This window comes from Lithobates pipiens, unplaced genomic scaffold (assembly GCF_037356315.1).
Source record: "Lithobates pipiens isolate NorthernLeopardFrog02 unplaced genomic scaffold, aLitPip1_a1.2 Scaffold_25, whole genome shotgun sequence".
NCBI lineage: Eukaryota > Metazoa > Chordata > Amphibia > Anura > Ranidae > Lithobates > Lithobates pipiens.
Genome location: NW_027507787.1, coordinates 226,616,041 through 226,639,849, shown reverse-complemented (window position 1 = coordinate 226,639,849; position 23,809 = coordinate 226,616,041). Strand labels below are relative to the sequence as shown.

The 23,809-nt window shown below is 44.4% G+C and overlaps 1 protein-coding gene across 1 annotated transcript; it reads right to left on the bottom strand.

The window, feature by feature from the left end:
• Window positions 1-5,865: 5,865 nt before the first annotated feature.
• LOC143929998 (olfactory receptor 10AG1-like) lies at window positions 5,866-6,826 on the bottom strand. The gene has a single exon (XM_077453907.1). The coding sequence runs from the start codon at window positions 6,824-6,826 to the stop codon at window positions 5,870-5,872; it is 957 nt and encodes a 318-aa protein (XP_077310033.1). The 3' UTR covers window positions 5,866-5,869.
• Between the last annotated feature and the right edge of the window lie 16,983 nt (window positions 6,827-23,809).

Genomic DNA, 23,809 nt, shown 5'->3' with positions numbered 1-23,809 from the left:
CAGGTAAGTGACACATAATGGGCTACTATCTGATGCATAGTAGCCCATTATGCTTTACCTTTGCAGGGAAACAAAGAGGAAGTAAAAACCCATCAGGGTTTACTTTCTCTTTAATGTGGTGTTTAAATTGCTGTTATTTAACAAAATATACAAATTGAATAAGTGGATTACATATTATATCTTATTGGCGTACCCCCCAAAAAAGTTAAACTAAAAATATATCAATATTTAGTCAAGCAGCAAGAGTTGGAATATATTCATATGTACTGTATATTAATATTTTATATTAATAAAGCACCCATTAGCATATATTCAAGCATAATTATGATTATTCATTTAAAAGTCAATTTTAATCCATATGTAAATTGCAGAGTCGTGGAAAGCAATATTTAAAATATATAAATTTAAGAAATACAATGCTATTTTTATGTTCCTAAAAATGCGCAAAACTATAGCAAACATGCAAAGCAGATAAAACCCTAGGGATTGTACGATCAAGTAAGATAAATGTTCACAAACAATTATTATTCTTATAATTACATGGGATTTACATATAGCGCCAACAGTTTACGCAGTACTTTACAACATGAAGCTAGACAGTGCAGTTACAATACAATTCAATACAGGAGGAATCCGAGGGCCCTGTTCTTTAGAATGTACAGGGACTGGAGGCTTTTTGCCAAGAGGAATGGGCAGCTTTACCATTTGAGAAGATAAAGAGCCTCATCCACAAATACCACAAAAGACTTCAAGCTGTCATTGATGTCAAAGGGGGCAACGCACGGTATTAAGAACTGGGGTATGTAAACTTTTGATCAGAGTCATTTGGGTAGTTTCTGTTCTGATAATGATTTAAAAAGAGTAAACACAGTTGATTGATAATAAATGGCTTTAGCCAAACACTGACCATGAGTGAAAGAAAAGTTTGTGTGTTACCATTCATATTCACTGAAAAATGGCCAAGAAATCAACATTTTTGGATATTTTATAGATAGGCAACTCCTATCCTCATATTGATTACTGGTTCCAAATTAATAACTACTGCAGTAGGGAACAGACACAAAAGATACGCTCAGCATCTTTCCAAATAACTGTTCTCCTTTATTATGACGCATGTGAAGGTTTTTATACACATGATTACGTAGGTATCACATTAATATTACAATTGTACGTTTATGGTAACAAGGGGCGTTACATAGGCAGGCTAATTCTAATCAGGACTCGAAAGAATGCAAAACATGTACTGAAAACATTATTAGTGCCGTGTGCACAGTGAAGGCATTGTACAATACATATAAAATAGAATACAATTATATACAGAACCTACAAATTTCCTTTACAGTATGTAAACTTATGAGCACAACTGTAATTATGACCATTCATTTAGAAGTCATGTTTTATGTGAGTTTTCATATGTAAATTGTTATCACCCCTGTATAATTTGTTTTGTCGTCCATCTTTTTTCATCTCACTTGCTGCTGTCTCCTTGCATTTGCAAGTAGGAGATGTTTGTAAGTTGGATGTTTGAAAGTAGGGGCCTGCCCTATATTATAGCGGTATGTACTGGGTATCTCCTAACACTACTGACTGCAAGCTCTATTATTAACCACTTGTTAGCCCAATGTTTGCATAAAGTGAAAGATGAAGTTATGCTGAGTAAATAGATATCAAACATGTCACTCTTCAAAATTGCACATGCCCGTGGAATGGCGCCAAACGTCGCTACTTAAAAAATCCCCATAGGCGACGCTTTAATTTTTTTTTTACTGGTTACATGTTTTGAGTTGCAGAGGAGGTCTAGGACTAGAATTATTGCTCTCGCTCTAACATTCTCGGCGATACCTCACATGTGTGGCACATGCGAGCACATGGGGACATGGGCACTTTAATTTTTATTTTATTTTTTTATTGTTCATTTTACTTTATTTATTTTAGTTTGACATTTTTTTCCCCAAAAATATATTTTTGATCACTTTTATTCCTATTACAAGAAATGTAAACATCCCTTGTAATAGGAATATGGGGTGACAGGTCCTCTTTACAGTGAAATCTGGGGGGTCAATATGACCCCACATCTCACCTCTAGGCTGGGAAGCCTGAAATAAAAAAAAAAAAAAAAAGATTCTGGCTTTGATCGTACTGGCGAGTTGGTAGAAGCACCGGAGGGCGGTGAGGGGTGGGGGGCGTCTATGGCTGGGTATTTCAGGGTATCACCGAGTATGGCTGGGTATCTCTGAGTATGGCTGGGTATGGCAATTTATGGCAGGGTATTACAGAGTATTGGCGGGGTATTGGCGGGGTACTACAGAGTAATAGCAGGGTACTGCAGAGTATTGGGGGGTACTACAGAGTAATGGCAGGGTACTGCAGAGTATTGGGGGTACTGCAGAGTAATGGCGGGTACTGCAGAGTATTGGGGGTACTGCAGAGTATTGGGGGGTACTGCAGAGTAATGGGGGTTACTGCAGAGTAATGGGGGGTACTGCAGAGTAATGGCAGGGTACTGCACTGCAGAGTAATGGCAGGGTACTGCACTGCAGAGTAATGGTGGGGTACTGCAGAGCAATAGCAGGGTACTGCAGAGTATTGGGGGGTACTACAGAGTAATGGCAGGGTACTGCAGAGTATTGGGGGTACTGCAGAGTAATGGCGGGTACTGCAGAGTATTGGGGGGTACTGCAGAGTAATGGGGGTTACTGCAGAGTAATGGGGGGTACTGCAGAGTAATGGCAGGGTACTGCACTGCAGAGTAATGGCAGGGTACTGCACTGCAGAGTAATGGCGGGGTACTGCAGAGTAATGGCAGGGTACTGCAGAGTATGCACTGGTATTGCAGAGTATTGGCAGGGAATTGAGGGGTTAAATTCGGTGAGCAGCGATGTGGGCACTGCAGATGCAGCCCACATCGCTGCTGACACCGATCTCTTTCCCCTCCGCTGTACCGATCGGTACAGAGAGGGGAGGGAGGAACAGGCGTCATAACATGACGCCGGTTTGTTTCCAAGTGATCACTCCGTCATTTGACGGAGCAATCACGTGGTAAACGGCCGCTATGAGCGCCCGTTTACCGTGATCCGTGATGCGACCCGGCGGTCACGGATGCTCTCGAGTACGCACACCTCGGGGCACGCGAGAGCAGAATTCTGGGAGGCCGTTAATTAACGGCCTCTCAGAGTTAAACAACCCCCCTGAAGCCGTTAATCGGCAATGGGCAGTTGTTAAGTGGTTAAAGCTAGATCACTAGCTATATAGGTGAGGTGAATATAGTGGTGTATACTGCAGTCAGGGCACAGACAACAACCACTACACAGCAGCAAGATAGGAAATCAGCCCAAAACGATTGGTGTGTACTGTGTTGAAGGTACACAGAACACCCACTGCTTCAGATGCTAAGTAACACACTACACGAGGCCGCCTCAAAGGCGGCCTTATATAGTGTGGGGCGTGCACTACACAGCCTGAGCTATGATTGGCCACAGGCAGGATGCCTGTGGCCAATCATGGCTCTCCTCGCTGCCGGCGCTGCGATTGGCCAAGCATGCGGGGTCACAGTGCATGCTTGGCCAATCATGGGGCAGCAATGCACTGCGCCACCGCAGTGCATTGTGGTCCGCGCGCGCGTCACTCGAATTTTGACGCGAACGGCCCAAACGTTCGGAATTCGCCGAACGGCCGAACAGCCAATGTTCGAGTCGAACGTACGTTCGACTCGAACACGAAGCTCATCTCTACTTGGGGACATTCCACAAGGTTTCAATAAGATGTCTGTGGTCTGTACTGTACTGTAGGGATGAGCCCAATGTTCGAGTCGAATGTAAGTTCGACTCGAACATTGGGTGTTTGCCTGTTCGCTGAATAGCAAACAATTTGGGGTGTTTGTGGGAAATTCGAAAGCCGCGGAACACCCTTTAAAAGTCTAAGTCTAAAAGTCTAAGTCTGGGAGAAATCAAAAGTGCTCATTTTAAAGTCTTATATGTATGGTATTGTCATAAAAAGTATTTGGGGACCTGGGTATCATTGCAAAAAAAAGTTTTAAAATTGTCAGTTTTTTCGGGAGCAGTGATATTAATAATGCTTGAAGTGAAACAATAAAAGTGAAATATTCCTTTAAATTTCATACCTGGGGGGTGTCTATAGTATGCCTGTAAAGTGGCATGTTTGCCATGTTTAGAACAGTACCACAGCAAAATGAAATTTCTAAAGGAAAAAAAGTCATTTAAAAGTACTTGCAGCTATAATGAATTGTCGGTCTGCACCAAAATGTAAAAAAAAAAAACGTGGTGGTCCCCCCAAAAATCCATAACAGACCCTTATCCGATCACGCAACCTGGCATGCCACAGGAAAAGAGGGGGGACGAGAGAGCACCCCCCTCCTGAATCATACCAGGCCACATGCCCTCTACATGGGGAGGGTGCTTTGGGGTAGCCCCCCAAAGCACCTTGTCCTCATGTTGATGGGCCTCATCCCCACAACCCTTGCCTGGTGGTTGTGGTGGTCTGCGGGTGGGGGCTCATCTCCTTTAACAAGGGGAACCTCCAGATCCCGCCCCCTGTGTGAAATGGTAACGGGGTACATTTTTTATTTCAGTCCATCTGCGGAGCAAGAGAAGAAGAAGAAGAAGACTTCATGGGACAGTTTTATTTTTATTTTTTTTAATAAAGGACTTGTCCCCAAGCTCCTCAGTAGAGCAGGGGATGATTGTTTAGGGCTGATCTGTCTCACACAAGCTGCTGCTCTAATTGCTTTCCCCTTTATTCTAAAGAATTCTAGAATAATAGTGGGAGGAAGAACAGAGTAGGCAGCCTGAAGATTTATGGGACAATCCATGGAAAGGTGTGCCCAGTGGGTGGTTGGATAGCCCATAAATAATCATCAGGGGCCTCAGACAGAGAGTTACGTTGTCCAGTCCTGCTAGAGGAGATCCCTGTGCAGGAGCTCTGCCCCAGGGTCAGAAGTGCTAAAAGTGTCACTAGGAAGATATCGAGATCCCAGCTAAGCTTTATCTGGGAGGCCTATTGGAATCAGTTTGGATCTGGAGAATGTCACAGAGGAGAACCAGGAGGAAGTTGGGAGAAAGGGCCCACCTGTCCTATGGTAGTGTGAGCCTGCATCTCCTTCACTGAGAAGAGCCTCGTGGATATATAGCTTTGTGACAAGGCAGACATAGGCCTACTCTTTCCCTACTCCTCCGGAACCACTCCCTACTACTAGTGCTGTCCCGGACAGATGGTTATGCTGTCCCAGCACTAGCCCCTCGCAAAATGAGCTCCAAAACATGAGGGTAGGGGCTTAAAAAGACTCTGTATAACTCAGTATGGCTGCCAGGGTCACCTGGATCCAGTGCATCCAACTGGATCACTGATACAGGGAACCAAGGAAGCCATAGAGAAACACGGTTCAGTTGTAATGCTGCTATGGACAAGTGGTGCCTGCAGTGGAGAGCGTGATCTGCACCTTCCTACAGATCCATGGCAAAAAGGTATGGCCAACAGAGCTGCTGAAGCCACATAATGTAATGAAGAAAGCATGGATCAAATCCTGAAGAGGATTTACTCTTTGTTGAATTCATGTTAGCCCTTTAATGTTCTGCTCCACCGTTCGGTAGAGCACATTTTGAGTCGTGCTAACTCATTGAAAAATGTGGACTTTAAAGGGTTAAAATATATTGACCATGATACAATAGATTAGCTAAACTAACTACTGGAAAATGATTTAACTTTTTGTGGTTAAATATATTTTTATTGTGTTGACAGCGGGTGTTGATAGTTGGTAGCTACCAATAGGCGCATAAACATGAAGACGTACAGGATTAACAAACCATTAGTAGAAATGGTAATTAGTGATATTCGAAAACAATATTGCAAATATTTACAGGCTGATCAGGAACATACAGAAGTGTGTTGACTTTCCTTTTATACTTCTTAAAGCATTCAAAATATCTTTGTTCCTCAAAGTGTAGACAAATGGGTTGAGCATTGGAACCACTGCTGTATAAAGCAAGGTCAGCAAATTGTCCATTTGCTTAAACCCTTCAGATTCTGGTTTGCCATAAATTATGATGACTGGAGCATAGAATAATATTACTGTGGTGAGGTGGGAGGTGCAACTGGAATAAGCTTTCAGTCGTCCCTCCGAGGAACGTATTTTTAGTATGGTGGAGATGATAAATACGTAGGAGGTTATAATGAGCAAAAAAGGAAAAGATACCAACAGTACATCCTCACATAACATAAGAATGTTTCTGCTTGTAACATCACTAGAGGTTATTGCATACAGTTCTTTCAGATCACAAAAGAAATGGTCAATCTTTTGTGTGAGACAGAAGGATAACAGAGATGTGGTTAACAAATTGATTATTGCATTAGTCACAGATATAAGCCAAGTGGACAGAGCCAATGAAAGGCATACATCTTTATTCATGAGTAAGGAATATTGTAACGGCTTACAGATTGCCACATATCGGTCATATGACATAAAAGTCAGTAGAAATACATCAGAAGCAGCTGACAATGAGAAGAAGTACACCTGAGTCATACATGCATAGAAAGACATCCAATGGTCATGTGTTAGAAGTATGGAGAGCAATTTTGGAAGAGTAGCTGAAACATATATAACATCACTAATAGCAAGATTACTCAAGAAGAAATACATTGGAGTATGGAGCTGAGGAACCAAACACACCAGTAGAACAATGGTCATATTTCCAAGAATAGTCATCAAATACATCAATAGAACTGCAGTGAGAAGGAGACATTGTCCAATTTTAGAGATGTGAAAAGCTGAAATATAGAACATATTTTTGGTATTGTTCGAGCATTCCTCCATCTTCCATGCATGGAAAAAAAAAAAATGATAGTTTATACTTTTTCCATTTTTTTAACCACTTACCATCTGGTTGTTGTACATAAATGTCCGGACCACTTCTTCCTAAGGGCAGGAGGTAATTTCATAATGGCCTCCTGTTGTGGTGCTTGTGCATGCCCTTTAGCATGTGCATAAGCACTCTGTAATCACTATATCCAATAGACACAGCAGATCACAAAACGTAGGTACAGAGTCAATGACATAGGCCCTGCACCATGTAAATACTATGATCAATTACAGCAATCACACATGTAAACCTAGTCTGCATTTTGCAGCCAGCTCTCTGTTTCTCCTCACACATGAACGGGCTATAAGTCCCCTTTCACACTGAGGCATTTTACAGGCATTTTTGCGCTAAAAAATGCCTGTAAACTGCCTCTTCTGCATCCCCAGTGTGAAAGCCCAGGACAAGAAGAAAAGGTCCTGCAATCAGCATCTTTGGGGCGGTACACACCACTCCTCCACCGCCCCTGCCCATTGAAATGAATAGGCACTGCTGCCAAAGCGTCTGCAAAGCGCTTCGGCATCGGCGCTTTTCAGGCATTATTAACCCTTTTCTCAGCCACTAGCGGGGGTAAAAGAACCCCACTGGTGGCCGAATAGCTCCTCTAAGACAACGGCAAAGTGCCGCTAAACCTACCCCCCCCCCCCCACCCCAGTGCGAAAGGGGTCTAAAAGAAACAGAGTGTTACCAACATTGATTAGCAGCAAAATTTTATGCAGTGCACCCAAGCCAGCTAGAGTGTCCCTGATTGTTAGATAAACCTTATACATTTTGACTAGATCAGTGCAGCCAGCCAAAGTGTCTCTGAATATTAGCCACAACAGCCCCAGTATTATCCAGCAATACAGTCCCTGAAAAATACCAGGTCAGTTTCTGTGTCACCAGACCAGTGCAGCCAGCAACAGTGTTGCTTATTTGAATGAAGACAACCCAATGCTCCAGGTGAGGCAAAGAAGCCTAATGGAAACTGCATGTGGGTGCACAGTGTTGCTTATTACTGTCACATCATTGCCAGTTTCACCAGACCAATGTAAGCTTGCAACAGTTTTTTCTGATCGCTGTCAAACCAGCTACCACTGGTCATATTCAGCATCCCTGATTGCCGCCACACTAGTGGCTAGTTTTGCCAGGCTAGTGAAGCCAGCAACTGTGTTCCTGATTGCTGGCCAAACCAGTTACACTGTTATCAGAGCCAGTATAGGTCAGCAACAGTGTTCCTGAATGCTGTCCATACAAGTCCCAGCATCGGTGGACCAGTGCAGCCAACAACAATGTTCTTGAGTCCCAATGCCGCCAGACCAGTGTAAGCCATTAACAGCATTACTGATTGCAGCCACACCAGTGCCAGTGTAAGTCATCAGCAGTGTTCTGATTATTGCAACATAAGTACCCACAGTCAAATTCATATTTAGAGTATGAACCTAAGAAAGGCATTGGCTCAATTACTGCTACCTCTGGTCCAGGAATGAAGAGGTCCCTGCTAAATGCATATTATGTAACCAAGAACTGAGCATCCTACTGAATTGCAGCAGGCAAACACCAGTAGTGTGGTACACCCTGGTGAAAAATGTGATGGGTAGTCAGGAAACTAGATGCATAATTTATGCCCCTTGAAAGCCTGAAGGTTTTGGATTTTGGCCCCTTAATGCGGCTAAGCTGCAAAAATGTCTCACACATATGAGATCCCCATAATTAGGAGGAGTAGCAAAATGTGTTTTGGGGTGTAATTCTAAATATTCCCACACTGTGTGTTCGAAATATTCAAATAATTTACATCTTTGCATTAAAAAACGCATTTTGTCCCTGATGTGGGGCTAGCAGGTGACCCTTCTCCGTCGATTCTGGACATGCAATGTTATTCAGGACTATTGGGATCAAATTACACACTACATCATTGGAATCACCAACCTGAGATTACCCAAGGATCCCCTACTCTGCCTATTCAGCTACACATCACCTCCTGATACTGCCTCTCTGACTAGGGTAAAACTGTTCTCCTTGACCCCATGAATGCATTTCTGTCTTCTAACGGCCAGGAGGGTCATACTCCTGGTCTGGAAATCTCCTCATGGCTCATCACTTTCTACTGTTAAGAAGGAATTAAAAATGCTTCTATACCTGGAAAAAATGGACGCTATACTACAGAACTTTGGACCCACCAAACACTTCTTTACTTGTGGGAAAACCTTTATTGAAAATACCTTCTCCTTGACTGAAATTCAACAACTCATGACCACCTTTCAGTTTTCAACCTGGTACGCCAAGGCGAATCTCACCAATGCCCTGGGCAAACTCAAACTACCAGATCCTGCTCTCACCTTGGGCAATGAACCCTTTCACCTTGGTGGGGTGTTGACCACACCTAGCCTTTGACAGATATCATTACACCATGTGATCAATTCTGAGCCATCTACTCTCCTATCCACTCAATTGCCTATGAGAAACCTCCGTAGGACAACTGTTATTTTTCTTTTAGTTTCGTTTTGTTAATTATTCCTGTTTTGGACCTGCTATCTTACTTTGCTTGCTCTCTCTTACCGTGGAGTGGTAGGAGACAGAGACACCCATACCATCCATGCTTCTCAGTTCTTACTCTAGGTATGTGTCTATTTCTGCTTTTGTGGGATACATGTGATCCTATTGGTTAACCGCCATGTAATTTAATTGGTTATGTTTTTCATTCTGACATACGACTCCTGCTTACTAGATCAGTACTTGTATATCTGTGGTTATCTGCTATGTATATACTACCTTTCTGTGTTTTCTGTTGATAATGTTGATGTACCAAGTAAACTCTGATTAAAAATATTTCCAAAAAAACAAAACAAAAAATAAAGCACATTTTCATTTTCTTTCCTCATTTACCAAAAACCTGTGGCATTAAAATGAAGCCTTCAAAGACCCACGTGCCTCTTAAAAATACTTTGCAGTGTTTACTGTCAAATATGAAGTTATTTTGTGGGTGCTTCTACTGTCCTGGTGCTTCAGGGCCTCCAAACATATGATAGTTAGAACATTAGATGTAATTTATGACCCTTAAAATCCTGAAGTTGTTCCTTTGGGTTTCCTTGGGTGGCTTGGCTGCAACAGTCTCTCACATGTGGTATCCCTATATTCGGGGGGCTTAGCAGAATGTGTTTTTGGGTGTCATTCTATGTATGCCCATTTGTGTTAGAAATATCTTAATTGACAACTTTTGTGTAAAAAAGTGTAAAATAATATAATACATTTCATACTAGGGAGGAAGTGGAAGAAGTGGAAGAATGGGTTTTTGGGTGTAATTGGAAATATGCTCATGCGGTTTATGAGAAAACACTTGCTAATATTAAAACTTAAAAAAATAAATAAAAAATTGTGTAAAATATTACAACTTCACAAAATTCTTACTAAAAACCTTGGAGTGTTTCCAAAAAGTGGATCATTATAGGAGTGTTTATATTGTCCCTTTTAGGTTAGATAATTTTCAGATATAAAATATCATTGTTTGTAGATTGTATAACTTTCACACAGAGAAAATATATATATTTTTTTTACCAAGTAATATATTTTATTTAACATTTTATACCAGAAACTAAAGGAAACATTTTTTTAAATGTATTTAAAATTTTTTTTCCTTTATAAACAATTTGTAAACAAATAAAAACCCCATTGGTGATTATATACCACCAAAAGTAAGTTTTATCTGCCCCCCAAAAAATTATATAGCAATTAATTTGAGTACAATGTAGTATGACCAAATACTTGCCAAAGTATCACAGTGCCGTCGGGTTAGAGAACAGAACATTTCAAATAGAACAGCCAACACCATCACAATGGCCACTTCTCATTAAATGTACTGATTTTTTTTAAAAAACTATACTTTAGGCATTTCCGAGTGAAATAAACAAATCGTAACATACAGCAGTGCAGGATTATAAATAAGCAAAACAATCGTGAGACTTCATTTGGCCTTTAAATTGTTATTTTTTAATAAAATATACAAATGAACAAATTAAGTTAATTGAGCAATATATATTATAATTTGACCCCCCTTAAAAAAACAGTAAAACTAAAATATACAGTATATTAATAATATAAATTAATAAAGCACCAGTTAGAATATATTCAGGCATAATTATGATTATTCATTTAGAATTACATTTTAATCCATATGTAAATTGCAGAGTCGGGGAAAGCAATATTTAAAATATAAAAAATACAACTTTATTTTTATGTTCCTAAAAATGCGCAAAACTATTGCAAACATGGAAAGCAGATAAAATCCTAGGGATTGTACCATCAAAATAAGATAAATGTTCACAAACAATTATTAAAATTATAATTACACAGGATTTACATATAGAGCCAACAGTTTGTGCAGCACTTTACAAGAAGAAGACAATACAGTTACAATACAATTCAGTACAGGAGGAATCAGAGGGCCCTGTTCTTTAGAGTTTACAATCTAAAAAGGAAGGTCAAGTGATACAAAAAGGTAATGACTGTGGGGGTCAGATACCAAAATCAATACCACATAAATATGAAGAAAGAAGATCTGTCTGTATTTTAACAATATAGCTCCATGTTATTTTTGTAAAGCTTGACTAAACTATGAATACAGTTAAAACAAAGTCTATACATTATTTCACATATCAGTTTATTCTCTAAAGTCTCATGTTGGCTGGGACTGACTCTTTGACTCGCAATTTTTTTAAATGATACTGCATTCCTATATATGTCAGAAAAAATCCCAACGATGACAATCTGGAATGAATTCAAATCAAATTAATATGTCTTGCACGTTCTTCTTAGAAATCCTTTAATAATAGGTGATGAACGCAAAACAGCTATTAATGAACTTCCACTCTTGGTCCCCCCAACAAACTTTTAGCATGGCTTTATGTATTTTAATAACATCATGTCACTAATCATTTTTTCGATAAGGTAATAGGATGAAAAAGGATAGCCAGACACACATTAATAAGAAATGTTACCTTTTATTTCGGTATGGACAGCAAATGTTACCTGACAGCATGTAATATATACAGTAGATCACAAATATCTGGTGACAATATATAAAGAGCATATGTGGCCTAAGGGAGGACATAAATGGCACCTCATTGGGATTAAGATACAAAATAAAAATGAATACAAATAATGAATGCATTTGAGAATTTAACGATGAAGTTAAAAAACAAAAAAAACAAACACACAACAGGTTTAGAACCAAGTACTCCGTCTAAGTAGATGTCTCTTGTGTAAGATGACCTGGATTTAGATTTGCAGTCAGGGCCGTCTTTAATATAGATTGGACCCTGGGCAATTTTTTTCTTGGCCCCCCCCCAAGCAATTTCCCTCTCCACCTACTTTATTTATTTTTTATTATTAAAATGTATTCTGTGAACAGTGGCCAGGTAGAGACCAAAATGCATTATGTAGCTAAACTGAGATAGGCCTTATGACCCACATGACCTGAAGAATACGATACTACTACGACCCATAGAGCAGATGCAGCCATTTTTCTCTGCCCATTTGGTCATCATTACTCCCATGGACATCAATGATGTGGCACAATTCCTCCTACTGACCCCAACAATGAGGAACTATTCCTTCTACCGACACCAACAATAGTGCACCATTCTTTCCATGGAACCAACAATGAGGAACCATTCCTACCACTGACACCAACAATGGTGCACTATTCTTTTAATGGAGAACAACAATGGGGCACTATTCATTCCATCAACACCAACAATGGTGGCACCAAGGATCAGGCCCTATTCTTCCCACTGACAACAGTGTGGCACTATTCCTCCCACTGATACCAACAATTGGTACTATTTCTTCCACCAATACTAGTGATGGGTCACTATTCTCTTACTGACCACAGGCACTATGTATTTTCTTACTCCCACTGACGTGTAATCCTGGATTCATTGGTTACTTCTATTGATGACAGGGAACTTTCTATACCCACTCTGTTCCCCTTAATGTCTGAAGGACAGAAATCTGGCCCTTTGTTCAGAAAGTTTGAAAACCTCTGTATTACAGCATGAAAGGGATTGCAAACATTTTAATTTCCACTTCCTGATGCATCTTATGAAGATTAAGCATTTCACTCACAGAGCCAATTGAGGAACAGCCCCAGTTTTGAGATAATACCACCTCTACCGTTACAGTACATGATTACTACATCCTTACTATGATTATATCATTTGTTTGGTACAAGCTTTCTGGCATTTTGATTTATACTCTAAGATGTATTTATTTATTCCTTCAAGATCATTTTGAGAGCTCTGTGGGTTTTGAAAGGTATACCATTGTTTTTAACCTGTATTTTGTGTCTTTAGAATCTTCTAACTTTGAAACAAAATGTTTGTTAAATGTTAACTGCATGAGAGTCAGATACATTTTTCTTTTCTCTTCTTTAAATACATTTTTTAACCTATGTGGAAGCAGTATGACAGCAGATATTCATACACTAGTGTTGTATTGAAGTTTTCTACCTTGGGCTCTGGATTTGTTACCACTTTTTGGTAAATTTTGTAAGGTATAGGGTTTTGAAGTCTATTCACAAGTTTGTCTGCTAAATTCAAAATCCTCTTCAAGAACTACTGCTGATGCAAAAAATTAAAAAAAATCCTCCGATACACTTGTGAGCGCAGTAGGGGCCTGGCAGAAGGTAGAGGACCAGAAGTCCAACACTCCCAGTGTGTTAGATAAAAAGATAACAAAAGACGATCAGTGCTAGTGGAGTTTCTAGCAACTGTCTGGGGGGTGGGAGTGTTTTTTTTCCACCCCCCCAAAAAAAAGCCACTGCCCCTCAGGCTGCGGGAGTCTCTCCCTTTTTAACCTTGGGCAGGAGCTGGGCTGTTTGCCTTAGCCATAGAGCCACTTGCAGCTCATATTAGGGTGTCTGGTGCTATAGTGGGTTTCAAATATGGTGGTCTGGATGAAAAAGTCATGCTGTATGCTGATGATATGTTGCTATTACTGGGGAACACTGATTATGCTTTGAGAGCTACTATATTGGTTATAACAGATTTTGGCATCTATTCTGCATTAACCATTAACTGGGCTAAATCTATAATATTGCCACTAGATGGTGGAGTCAATCCTCAGTTATCCTCCTTTTGTCCAGTTCCTGTGGTTACATTTTATAGTATATAGTTTTTTTTTTTTTTCTAATAAATGTTTATTAGAGACAAACAACAATCAAACATTAACAATAAAGTCTGCACGTAGGCAGCGCCCAGTCCCCTCAGCAAGGTAACATGCATACCCAAAACCGTCTAGGCTTCCAAAAATTATTGTATGTTGGCATTTAATACAAAGAAGGGAACACATAAGAGCCTGCAAAACAAACAATCTGGAGAGTGTGGGTATATTGCTCAGCACTATTTTAAGGACTGGGCTTCCAGTCATCTGTCTCAGAAACAGAGGATAGAACAGAAAAAGAGGAGAGTTTGTAAAGGGAGGAGCTAAGGAGATGGAGGAAAGACAATAAGGGAGGTAGGGGAGGGGGGCGGGGGGGTTTGCTTGCGTGGTCACATGTAGAGAATCAGTATACCAGATCTTACACTATACTACTACAAGGTCTAAAATAAGGGAAAACCCCAGTCCTCCTGAGGAAAGGAGGGGGGTGATTCCGCTGATAAGCGTGGCTGACTCGAACGGGTTGTGAGGTTGAGCCTCAGTCATTGGGACTGTGTGTAAGGAGATCCTTGTAGAATGAGGTGGTGGTGAATTCCCTCCAACTAGACCACGTCTGAAGAACTCTTTGGGAAGTCTGCTTATTAGTGTGGGTCATGTCCTCCATGAGGTGAACCGCTGCAAATAGTATATAGTTTTATAGTGTACTTATTTCTTTGGGGATAATGCAATATTCTCCGTTGAATTTATCTCCACTGCTCGCTAGGTTTCGAGACAAAATTACAATTTGGCAAAGATTATGGCTAAATCTAAAAGCTTGGGTGAGCCAACTTGGTAAAAATTATACTGATGTCTCAGCTTCTTTATTTTCTACACAATGAAATACCACTTAAATTGTTTTGTACATTAAATTACCTATTTCATAAGCTACTATGGAGGCACTGCCCACCCAGCATCTGTGTAGAACAATCACAACAACCAAAAAGTGATGGGGCATAGGCTTCCCGAAACCCCTAGATATATTATCTGGCTGCCCAATTACAATATTTGGAGGGTGGTATGGCACAAAATGAAGGGAATCACTCTACCTTGTCATGAGTACTACATTTTATCCACTCACCTTTCCTCCTGGAGTGTTTGGAATCTCAGAATTTTGCTAAACCTAGTCAGCATTTTTCTACTTACAGATTAATTCATGAAATTTGGAAGAAGACTAAACAGATGCAATTGATTCCTGGTTTTACACATTATATCCCTATTTGGAATAATTTAACATATCCGGCATTGACTAAAATCCCATATGTGAGGAAATGGTGGGTAGTGATGGACGAACTTCCGACGGGACGTTTCGCGAACGCGAAACGCGAACGGACACAAACGTTCGCGAAAACGACCGTTCGCCGCGGGCTCCATTGACTTCAATGGGAGGCGAATTTCGCAAACCTTTAGGTCGAATTTGCGGCCACGGGGTAATTATTAGGGGGTAGCACGTAGTCCCACCACCTGGACAATAGCATAATACATGTATGAGGTGAATTTGGGATCGATAACTACAAGCATTTTTTTTTTATTTGGGAAATTGTTCTGACAATTCAGGACTATGGAGCTAATGAAGGCAATGGAGGAGAGGGAAGGTCAGGGACCAGGGTAGGCAAACAAGAGGGTGCAGGAGATACAGAGCACTGACAGCAGCACCGTAATACAGAGCACTGACATCAGCACCGTGACATACAGCGCTGACAGCAGCTCCGTGACATACAGCGCTGACAGCAGCTCCGTGACATACAGCGCTGACAGCAGCTCCGTGACATACAGCGCTGACAGCAGCTCCGTGACATACAGCGCTGACAGCAGCTCCGTGACATACAGCGCTGACAGCAGCACCGTGACATACAGCGCTGACAGCAGCTCCGTGACATACAGCGCTGACAGCAGCTCCGTGACATACAGCGCTGACAGCAGCTCCGTGACATACAGCACTGACAGCAGCTCCGTGACATACAGCGCTGACAGCAGCTCCGTGACATACAGCGCTGACAGCAGCACCGTGACATACAGCGCTGACAGCAGCTCCGTGACATACAGCGCTGACAGCAGCTCCGTGACATACAGCGCTGACAGCAGCTCCGTGACATACAGCGCTGACAGCAGCTCCGTGACATACAGCGCTGACAGCAGCTCCGTGACATACAGCGCTGACAGCAGCTCCGTGACATACAGCGCTGACAGCAGCTCCGTGACATACAGCGCTGACAGCAGCTCCGTGACATACAGCGCTGACAGCAGCTCCGTGACATACAGCGCTGACAGCAGCTCCGTGACATACAGCGCTGACAGCAGCACCGTAAGCAGCCCCAGGAGGAAGTCAGCACAGCACAGGGATGGTGTGATCCCCTCATAATAAGAACCCCCAGGAGGAAGTCAGCACAGCACAGGGATGGTGGGAGCCCCTCATAATAAGAACACCCAGGAGGAAGTCAGCACAGCACAGGGATGGTGGGAACCCCTCATAATAAGCAGCCCCAGTAGAAATATGACACCGCTCAACCTCTTCAAAGAGGAGGGTAGGGGCATATAGTACGGTGTGCTTTTTTGGGTCAGGGAAGTGAGCCAAATGAATTAAGAAGGTCTGTGTGCTTGATTCCAAAAATTGTTTATAGACATATACATGGTCTACTGATCACATGTGTTGAATTCCTCCGAGATCCATGCCTCATTCATTTTTAGAAATGTGAGGTAGTTAACACTGTGGTGAGCTAGGCGAGTACGCTTATCGGTCACAATCCCCCCTGCTGCGCTGAACGTCCTTTCGGACAGGACACTGGATGAGGGGCAAGCCAACAGTTCGATTGCAAATTGGGCAAGCTCTGGCCAGAGGTCAAGCCTGCCCACCCAGTAGTCTAGGGGTTCATCACTCCTCAGAGCGTCCACATCGGCCGTTAACCCAATGTAGTCGGACACCTGACGGTCTAGGCGTTCCCTGATGCTGGATCCGGATGACACCTGTCGATGGGTCGGCTGAAAGAATGACCTCATATCCGAAGTCACCAACACATCTTCAAACCGGCCTCTTCTTGCAGGCGCTGTTGGATTGGTACCCGCAAATCCTTCTCTGGGAGTGGGAATTGCTCCTCTGCCAGCGCACGCAAAAGCAGAATGCAGCATTTCTCGAAGCAAGGCCTGGAAGTGCTGCATTCTGACAGCCCTCTGCGACGGCGGTAACATTTCCGCCATTTTGTGTTTGTACCGGGGGTCTAAGTACGTTGCCACCCAGTACTGGTCCTTGACCCTCATGCTTTTTATACGGGGGTCCCTATTAAAACACTGGAGCATGAAGGCCCCCATTTGCACTAAAGTGGAAGCGGTGTGGTGGCCTGGCTCCTGCTCATCATCCAGGATAATGTCGTCCTCTTCATTCTCCTCTCCCCATCCTCGCACAACAGGGATCCCAGAAAGGTTTAAAGCATGCTCTTCTTGCTCCTGCTCATCCGCCCCGGCACCATCCTCCTCTGACTCCTCATCAGACTCCTGTTGTTGACTTGTCTCAGATAGAGTAGCCCCCCCTGGGAATTCATCCAGCATTGCGACTTCCTCATCTTCCCGCTCCTGCTCCTCCACAGCCTGATCAATGACACGACGCAATGCACGCTCCAGAAAGAAGGCATAAGGTACCATGTCACTGATGGCGCCATGGCTGCGACTGACCAGTTTGGTGATCTCCTCAAATGGCCGCAGAAGTCTGCATGTGTCGCGCATGAGCAGCCACTGGCGCGGTGAAAAAAAACCCAGCTCCCCAGAACCGTTTCTTTCGCAGAGTTCATACAGGTAGACGTTAACTGCACGTTTCTGCTGGAGCAGCCTATCAAGCATATAGAAGGTTGAGTTCCATCGCGTCGGGCAATCGCAAATAAGACGTCTGACCGGCAGATGGTGTCGCCGCTGAATGTCAGCAAGGCGAGCCATGGCCGTGTAAGATCTTCTGAAATGGGCCGAGATTTTCCTTGCCTGCCGCAAGATGTCCTGGACCCCAGGGTATTTGACAAGGAATCGCTGCACGACCAAGTTTAAGACGTGTGCCATGCACGGCACGTGCGTGATTTTGCCCTGTTTCAATGCGCTAAGCAGATTGGCACCGTTGTCACACACCACTTTACCAACTGTCAAATTGAGCGGTGTTAGCCACTCATCTGCCTGTGAACGCAAAGCTGAAAGGAGTGCCGGGCCAGTGTGGCTCTTTGCTTCCAGGCACAACAGACGCAGCACGGCATGGCAACGTCTCACCTGGCATGTGGAATAGGTTCTGGGGAGCTTGGGCGGTGCAGTGGAAGAGACGCTAGCAGCGGAAAAGGAGGAGGCAGCTGAGGAGGAGAGGGAGGAGGATGGAGTAGGAGGAGGAGAAGAAGAGTCAGGCCTGCATGCAATCCGTGGCGGTAAAACCAAATCTACACGGGTGCCACGGGTTACATGCTTGACGGCCGTCAGAAGGTTCACCCAGTGGGCAGTAAAACTGATATACCTTCCCTGCCCGTGTTTGCTAGACCACGTGTCTGTGGTCAGATGTATCTTGGCACCGACACTGTGTGCCAGAGATACATTCACTTGCCGCTGAACATGGCCATATAGCTCTGGGATGCCCTTCTCTGAGAAATACTTCCTTCCTGGGACCTTCCATTGTGGTGTTCCAATGGCCACAAATTTGCGAAAGGCCTCCGAGTCCACCAGTTTATATGGCAGTAGTTGGCGGGCTATGAGTTCTGACAAGCCAGCCGCCAACCGTTGGGCAAGAGGGTTATCCGGCGTCATCATTTTTTTACGCTCAAACATTAGGCCCACGGAAGCCTGCCTTTTTGCAGAAAAATGTGAGCTTGGCGTGATGGAAGGTGGAGTGGAGGACAATTGTGAGGAGAGAGGAGAAGGAGAAGTAGAAGACGAGGCTGGACGGTGAGAGCCTGCAGTGTGGCTTTGTGTGTTCCGTTGCTCCCACTGGGCTCGGTGATGGCTGCTCATGTGCCTTCTTAAGGCGGTCGTCCCTAGGTGAGTATTGGGCTTACCGCGACTAACGCGTTGACTGCAAAGATTGCAGATGGCAACGCTATTGTCAGCAGCGGACACGTTAAAAAAAGCCCACACTGCGGAGCCATGTGCCGGTGTCCTGGGAGCGCCAGATGTGACCGTACATGGTCGATGACTCGCTCCTGATACATTTGCAGTCTGCTTTGTCCCTGCTGTGCAATGTAAGTCATTGCTGCTTCTCCTCCCTATCTGCTGGTCCATATCTCCCTCTGAACTCCCCTCCTCTTCCTCTCTTGTGGGCACCCACGTGACATCACTAGACACGTCATCATCAACGTCACCTTCCCCACCGCTATAAGTAGAGTAGGCAGCAACACCGGGGACCAACCTCCTCCTTGGGCTGATCTGGGTACTGGCGTCAGACTGCTGAGTAGCGCTTGTTGCTACCTCCTCTTCCTGATCCAATACCAAGAGTGGCTGCGCATCAGAAATGTCCTCTTGATATGGATCGGAAAATAATTCCAGTGACTCAAGCGGAAGGTATGTGGTGGTGGTGGTGGTGGTCGTGTTGTTGGTGGTAGTGTCTTTGGGGGTGCACATAGCAGAGAGTGAAGAAGAGGGTGCAGATCGAGAGGATGAGGAGGGTGCAGAAGAGTAAGGCTGAGCGAGCCACTCAACCAAGTCTGGTGCATCCTTTAAAGTAATTGAACGCACCTTCTGCAACTTCCCACTTTGGCTCAAGCCTGTTGCTCCTGCCCTACCCCTACCACCCCTGCGGAAGGGCCTGCCTCTTCCTCTGCATGTCATTTTTTAAATGACCCTGTGACAAAACTCTTAGTCCCTATACCGCTGAAGGACTGCTGCAGTATAGGTGAGCGGTCAGCAGTGGTGCACGTCAACCCTATCTATTGTGGACCGATAGCGGTCCTTACAGAACAGCAGACTGTACCGCACTCAAGCCTATGTACCGTAGCACCCTATACCAAGTTACCAGTCCTTATAAGAACTTTTGTGGACCAAGCAGGTTGTGTATTAGTGTTTAGCAGACTGTACGTCAGTCCCTATACCGCTGAAGGACTGCTGCAGTATAGGGCAGCGGTCAGCAGTGGTGCACGTCAACCCTATCTATTGTGGACCGATAGCGGTCCTTACAGAACAGCAGACTGTACCGCACTCAAGCCTATGTACCGTAGCACCCTATACCAAGTTACCAGTCCTTATAAGAACTTTTGTGGAACAAGCAGGTTGTGTGTTAGTGATTAGCAGACTGTACGTCAGTCCCTATACCGCTGAAGGACTGCTGCAGTATAGGTGAGCGGTCAGCAGTGGTGCACGTCAACCCTATCTATTGTGGACCGATAGCGGTCCTTACAGAACAGCAGACTGTACCGCACTCAAGCCTATGTACCGTAGCACCCTATACCAAGTTACCAGTCCTTATAAGAACTTTTGTGGACCAAGCAGGTTGTGTATTAGTGTTTAGCAGACTGTACGTCAGTCCCTATACCGCTGAAGGACTGCTGCAGTATAGGGCAGCGGTCAGCAGTGGTGCACGTCAACCCTATCTATTGTGGACCGATAGCGGTCCTTACAGAACAGCAGACTGTACCGCACTCAAGCCTATGTACCGTAGCACCCTATACCAAGTTACCAGTCCTTATAAGAACTTTTGTGGACCAAGCAGGTTGTGTATTAGTGTTTAGCAGACTGTACGTCAGTCCCTATACCGCTGAAGGACTGCTGCAGTATAGGGCAGCGGTCAGCAGTGGTGCACGTCAACCCTATCTATTGTGGACCGATAGCGGTCCTTACAGAACAGCAGACTGTACCGCACTCAAGCCTATGTACCGTAGCACCCTATACCAAGTTACCAGTCCTTATAAGAACTTTTGTGGAACAAGCAGGTTGTGTGTTAGTGATTAGCAGACTGTACGTCAGTCCCTATAACGCTGAAGGACTGCTGCAGTATAGGTGAGCGGTCAGCAGTGGTGCACGTCAACCCTATCTATTGTGGACCGATAGCGGTCCTTACAGAACAGCAGACTGTACCGCACTCAAGCCTATGTACCGTAGCACCCTATACCAAGTTACCAGTCCTTATAAGAACTTTTGTGGACCAAGCAGGTTGTGTATTAGTGTTTAGCAGACTGTACGTCAGTCCCTATACCGCTGAAGGACTGCTGCAGTATAGGGCAGCGGTCAGCAGTGGTGCACGTCAACCCTATCTATTGTGGACCGATAGCGGTCCTTACAGAACAGCAGACTGTACCGCACTCAAGCCTATGTACCGTAGCACCCTATACCAAGTTACCAGTCCTTATAAGAACTTTTGTGGACCAAGCAGGTTGTGTGTTAGTGTTTAGCAGACTGTACGTCAGTCCCTATACCGCTGAAGGACTGCTGCAGTATAGGGCAGCGGTCAGCAGTGGTGCACGTCAACCCTATCTATTGTGGACCGATAGCGGTCCTTACAGAACAGCAGACTGTACCGCACTCAAGCCTATGTACCGTAGCACCCTATACCAAGTTACCAGTCCTTATAAGAACTTTTGTGGAACAAGCAGGTTGTGTGTTAGTGATTAGCAGACTGTACGTCAGTCCCTATACCGCTGAAGGACTGCTGCAGTATAGGTGAGCGGTCAGCAGTGGTGCACGTCAACCCTATCTATTGTGGACCGATAGCGGTCCTTACAGAACAGCAGACTGTACCGCACTCAAGCCTATGTACCGTAGCACCCTATACCAAGTTACCAGTCCTTATAAGAACTTTTGTGGACCAAGCAGGTTGTGTATTAGTGTTTAGCAGACTGTACGTCAGTCCCTATACCGCTGAAGGACTGCTGCAGTATAGGGCAGCGGTCAGCAGTGGTGCACGTCAACCCTATCTATTGTGGACCGATAGCGGTCCTTACAGAACAGCAGACTGTACCGCACTCAAGCCTATGTACCGTAGCACCCTATACCAAGTTACCAGTCCTTATAAGAACTTTTGTGGAACAAGCAGGTTGTGTGTTAGTGATTAGCAGACTGTACGTCAGTCCCTATACCGCTGAAGGACTGCTGCAGTATAGGTGAGCGGTCAGCAGTGGTGCACGTCAACCCTATCTATTGTGGACCGATAGCGGTCCTTACAGAACAGCAGACTGTACCGCACTCAAGCCTATGTACCGTAGCACCCTATACCAAGTTACCAGTCCTTATAAGAACTTTTGTGGACCAAGCAGGTTGTGTATTAGTGTTTAGCAGACTGTACGTCAGTCCCTATACCGCTGAAGGACTGCTGCAGTATAGGGCAGCGGTCAGCAGTGGTGCACGTCAACCCTATCTATTGTGGACCGATAGCGGTCCTTACAGAACAGCAGACTGTACCGCACTCAAGCCTATGTACCGTAGCACCCTATACCAAGTTACCAGTCCTTATAAGAACTTTTGTGGACCAAGCAGGTTGTGTATTAGTGTTTAGCAGACTGTACGTCAGTCCCTATACCGCTGAAGGACTGCTGCAGTATAGGGCAGCGGTCAGCAGTGGTGCACGTCAACCCTATCTATTGTGGACCGATAGCGGTCCTTACAGAACAGCAGACTGTACCGCACTCAAGCCTATGTACCGTAGCACCCTATACCAAGTTACCAGTCCTTATAAGAACTTTTGTGGAACAAGCAGGTTGTGTGTTAGTGATTAGCAGACTGTACGTCAGTCCCTATACCGCTGAAGGACTGCTGCAGTATAGGTGAGCGGTCAGCAGTGGTGCACGTCAACCCTATCTATTGTGGACCGATAGCGGTCCTTACAGAACAGCAGACTGTACCGCACTCAAGCCTATGTACCGTAGCACCCTATACCAAGTTACCAGTCCTTATAAGAACTTTTGTGGACCAAGCAGGTTGTGTATTAGTGTTTAGCAGACTGTACGTCAGTCCCTATACCGCTGAAGGACTGCTGCAGTATAGGGCAGCGGTCAGCAGTGGTGCACGTCAACCCTATCTATTGTGGACCGATAGCGGTCCTTACAGAACAGCAGACTGTACCGCACTCAAGCCTATGTACCGTAGCACCCTATACCAAGTTACCAGTCCTTATAAGAACTTTTGTGGACCAAGCAGGTTGTGTGTTAGTGTTTAGCAGACTGTACGTCAGTCCCTATACCGCTGAAGGACTGCTGCAGTATAGGGCAGCGGTCAGCAGTGGTGCACGTCAACCCTATCTATTGTGGACCGATAGCGGTCCTTACAGAACAGCAGACTGTACCGCACTCAAGCCTATGTACCGTAGCACCCTATACCAAGTTACCAGTCCTTATAAGAACTTTTGTGGAACAAGCAGGTTGTGTGTTAGTGATTAGCAGACTGTACGTCAGTCCCTATACCGCTGAAGGACTGCTGCAGTATAGGTGAGCGGTCAGCAGTGGTGCACGTCAACCCTATCTATTGTGGACCGATAGCGGTCCTTACAGAACAGCAGACTGTACCGCACTCAAGCCTATGTACCGTAGCACCCTATACCAAGTTACCAGTCCTTATAAGAACTTTTGTGGACCAAGCAGGTTGTGTATTAGTGTTTAGCAGACTGTACGTCAGTCCCTATACCGCTGAAGGACTGCTGCAGTATAGGGCAGCGGTCAGCAGTGGTGCACGTCAACCCTATCTATTGTGGACCGATAGCGGTCCTTACAGAACAGCAGACTGTACCGCACTCAAGCCTATGTACCGTAGCACCCTATACCAAGTTACCAGTCCTTATAAGAACTTTTGTGGACCAAGCAGGTTGTGTATTAGTGTTTAGCAGACTGTACGTC

Bases quoted from the DNA above. Each gene is read 5' to 3' on its own strand.
- LOC143929998 (XM_077453907.1), bottom strand. From the start codon at position 6,826: ATGGAGGAATGCTCGAACAATACCAAAAATATGTTCTATATTTCAGCT.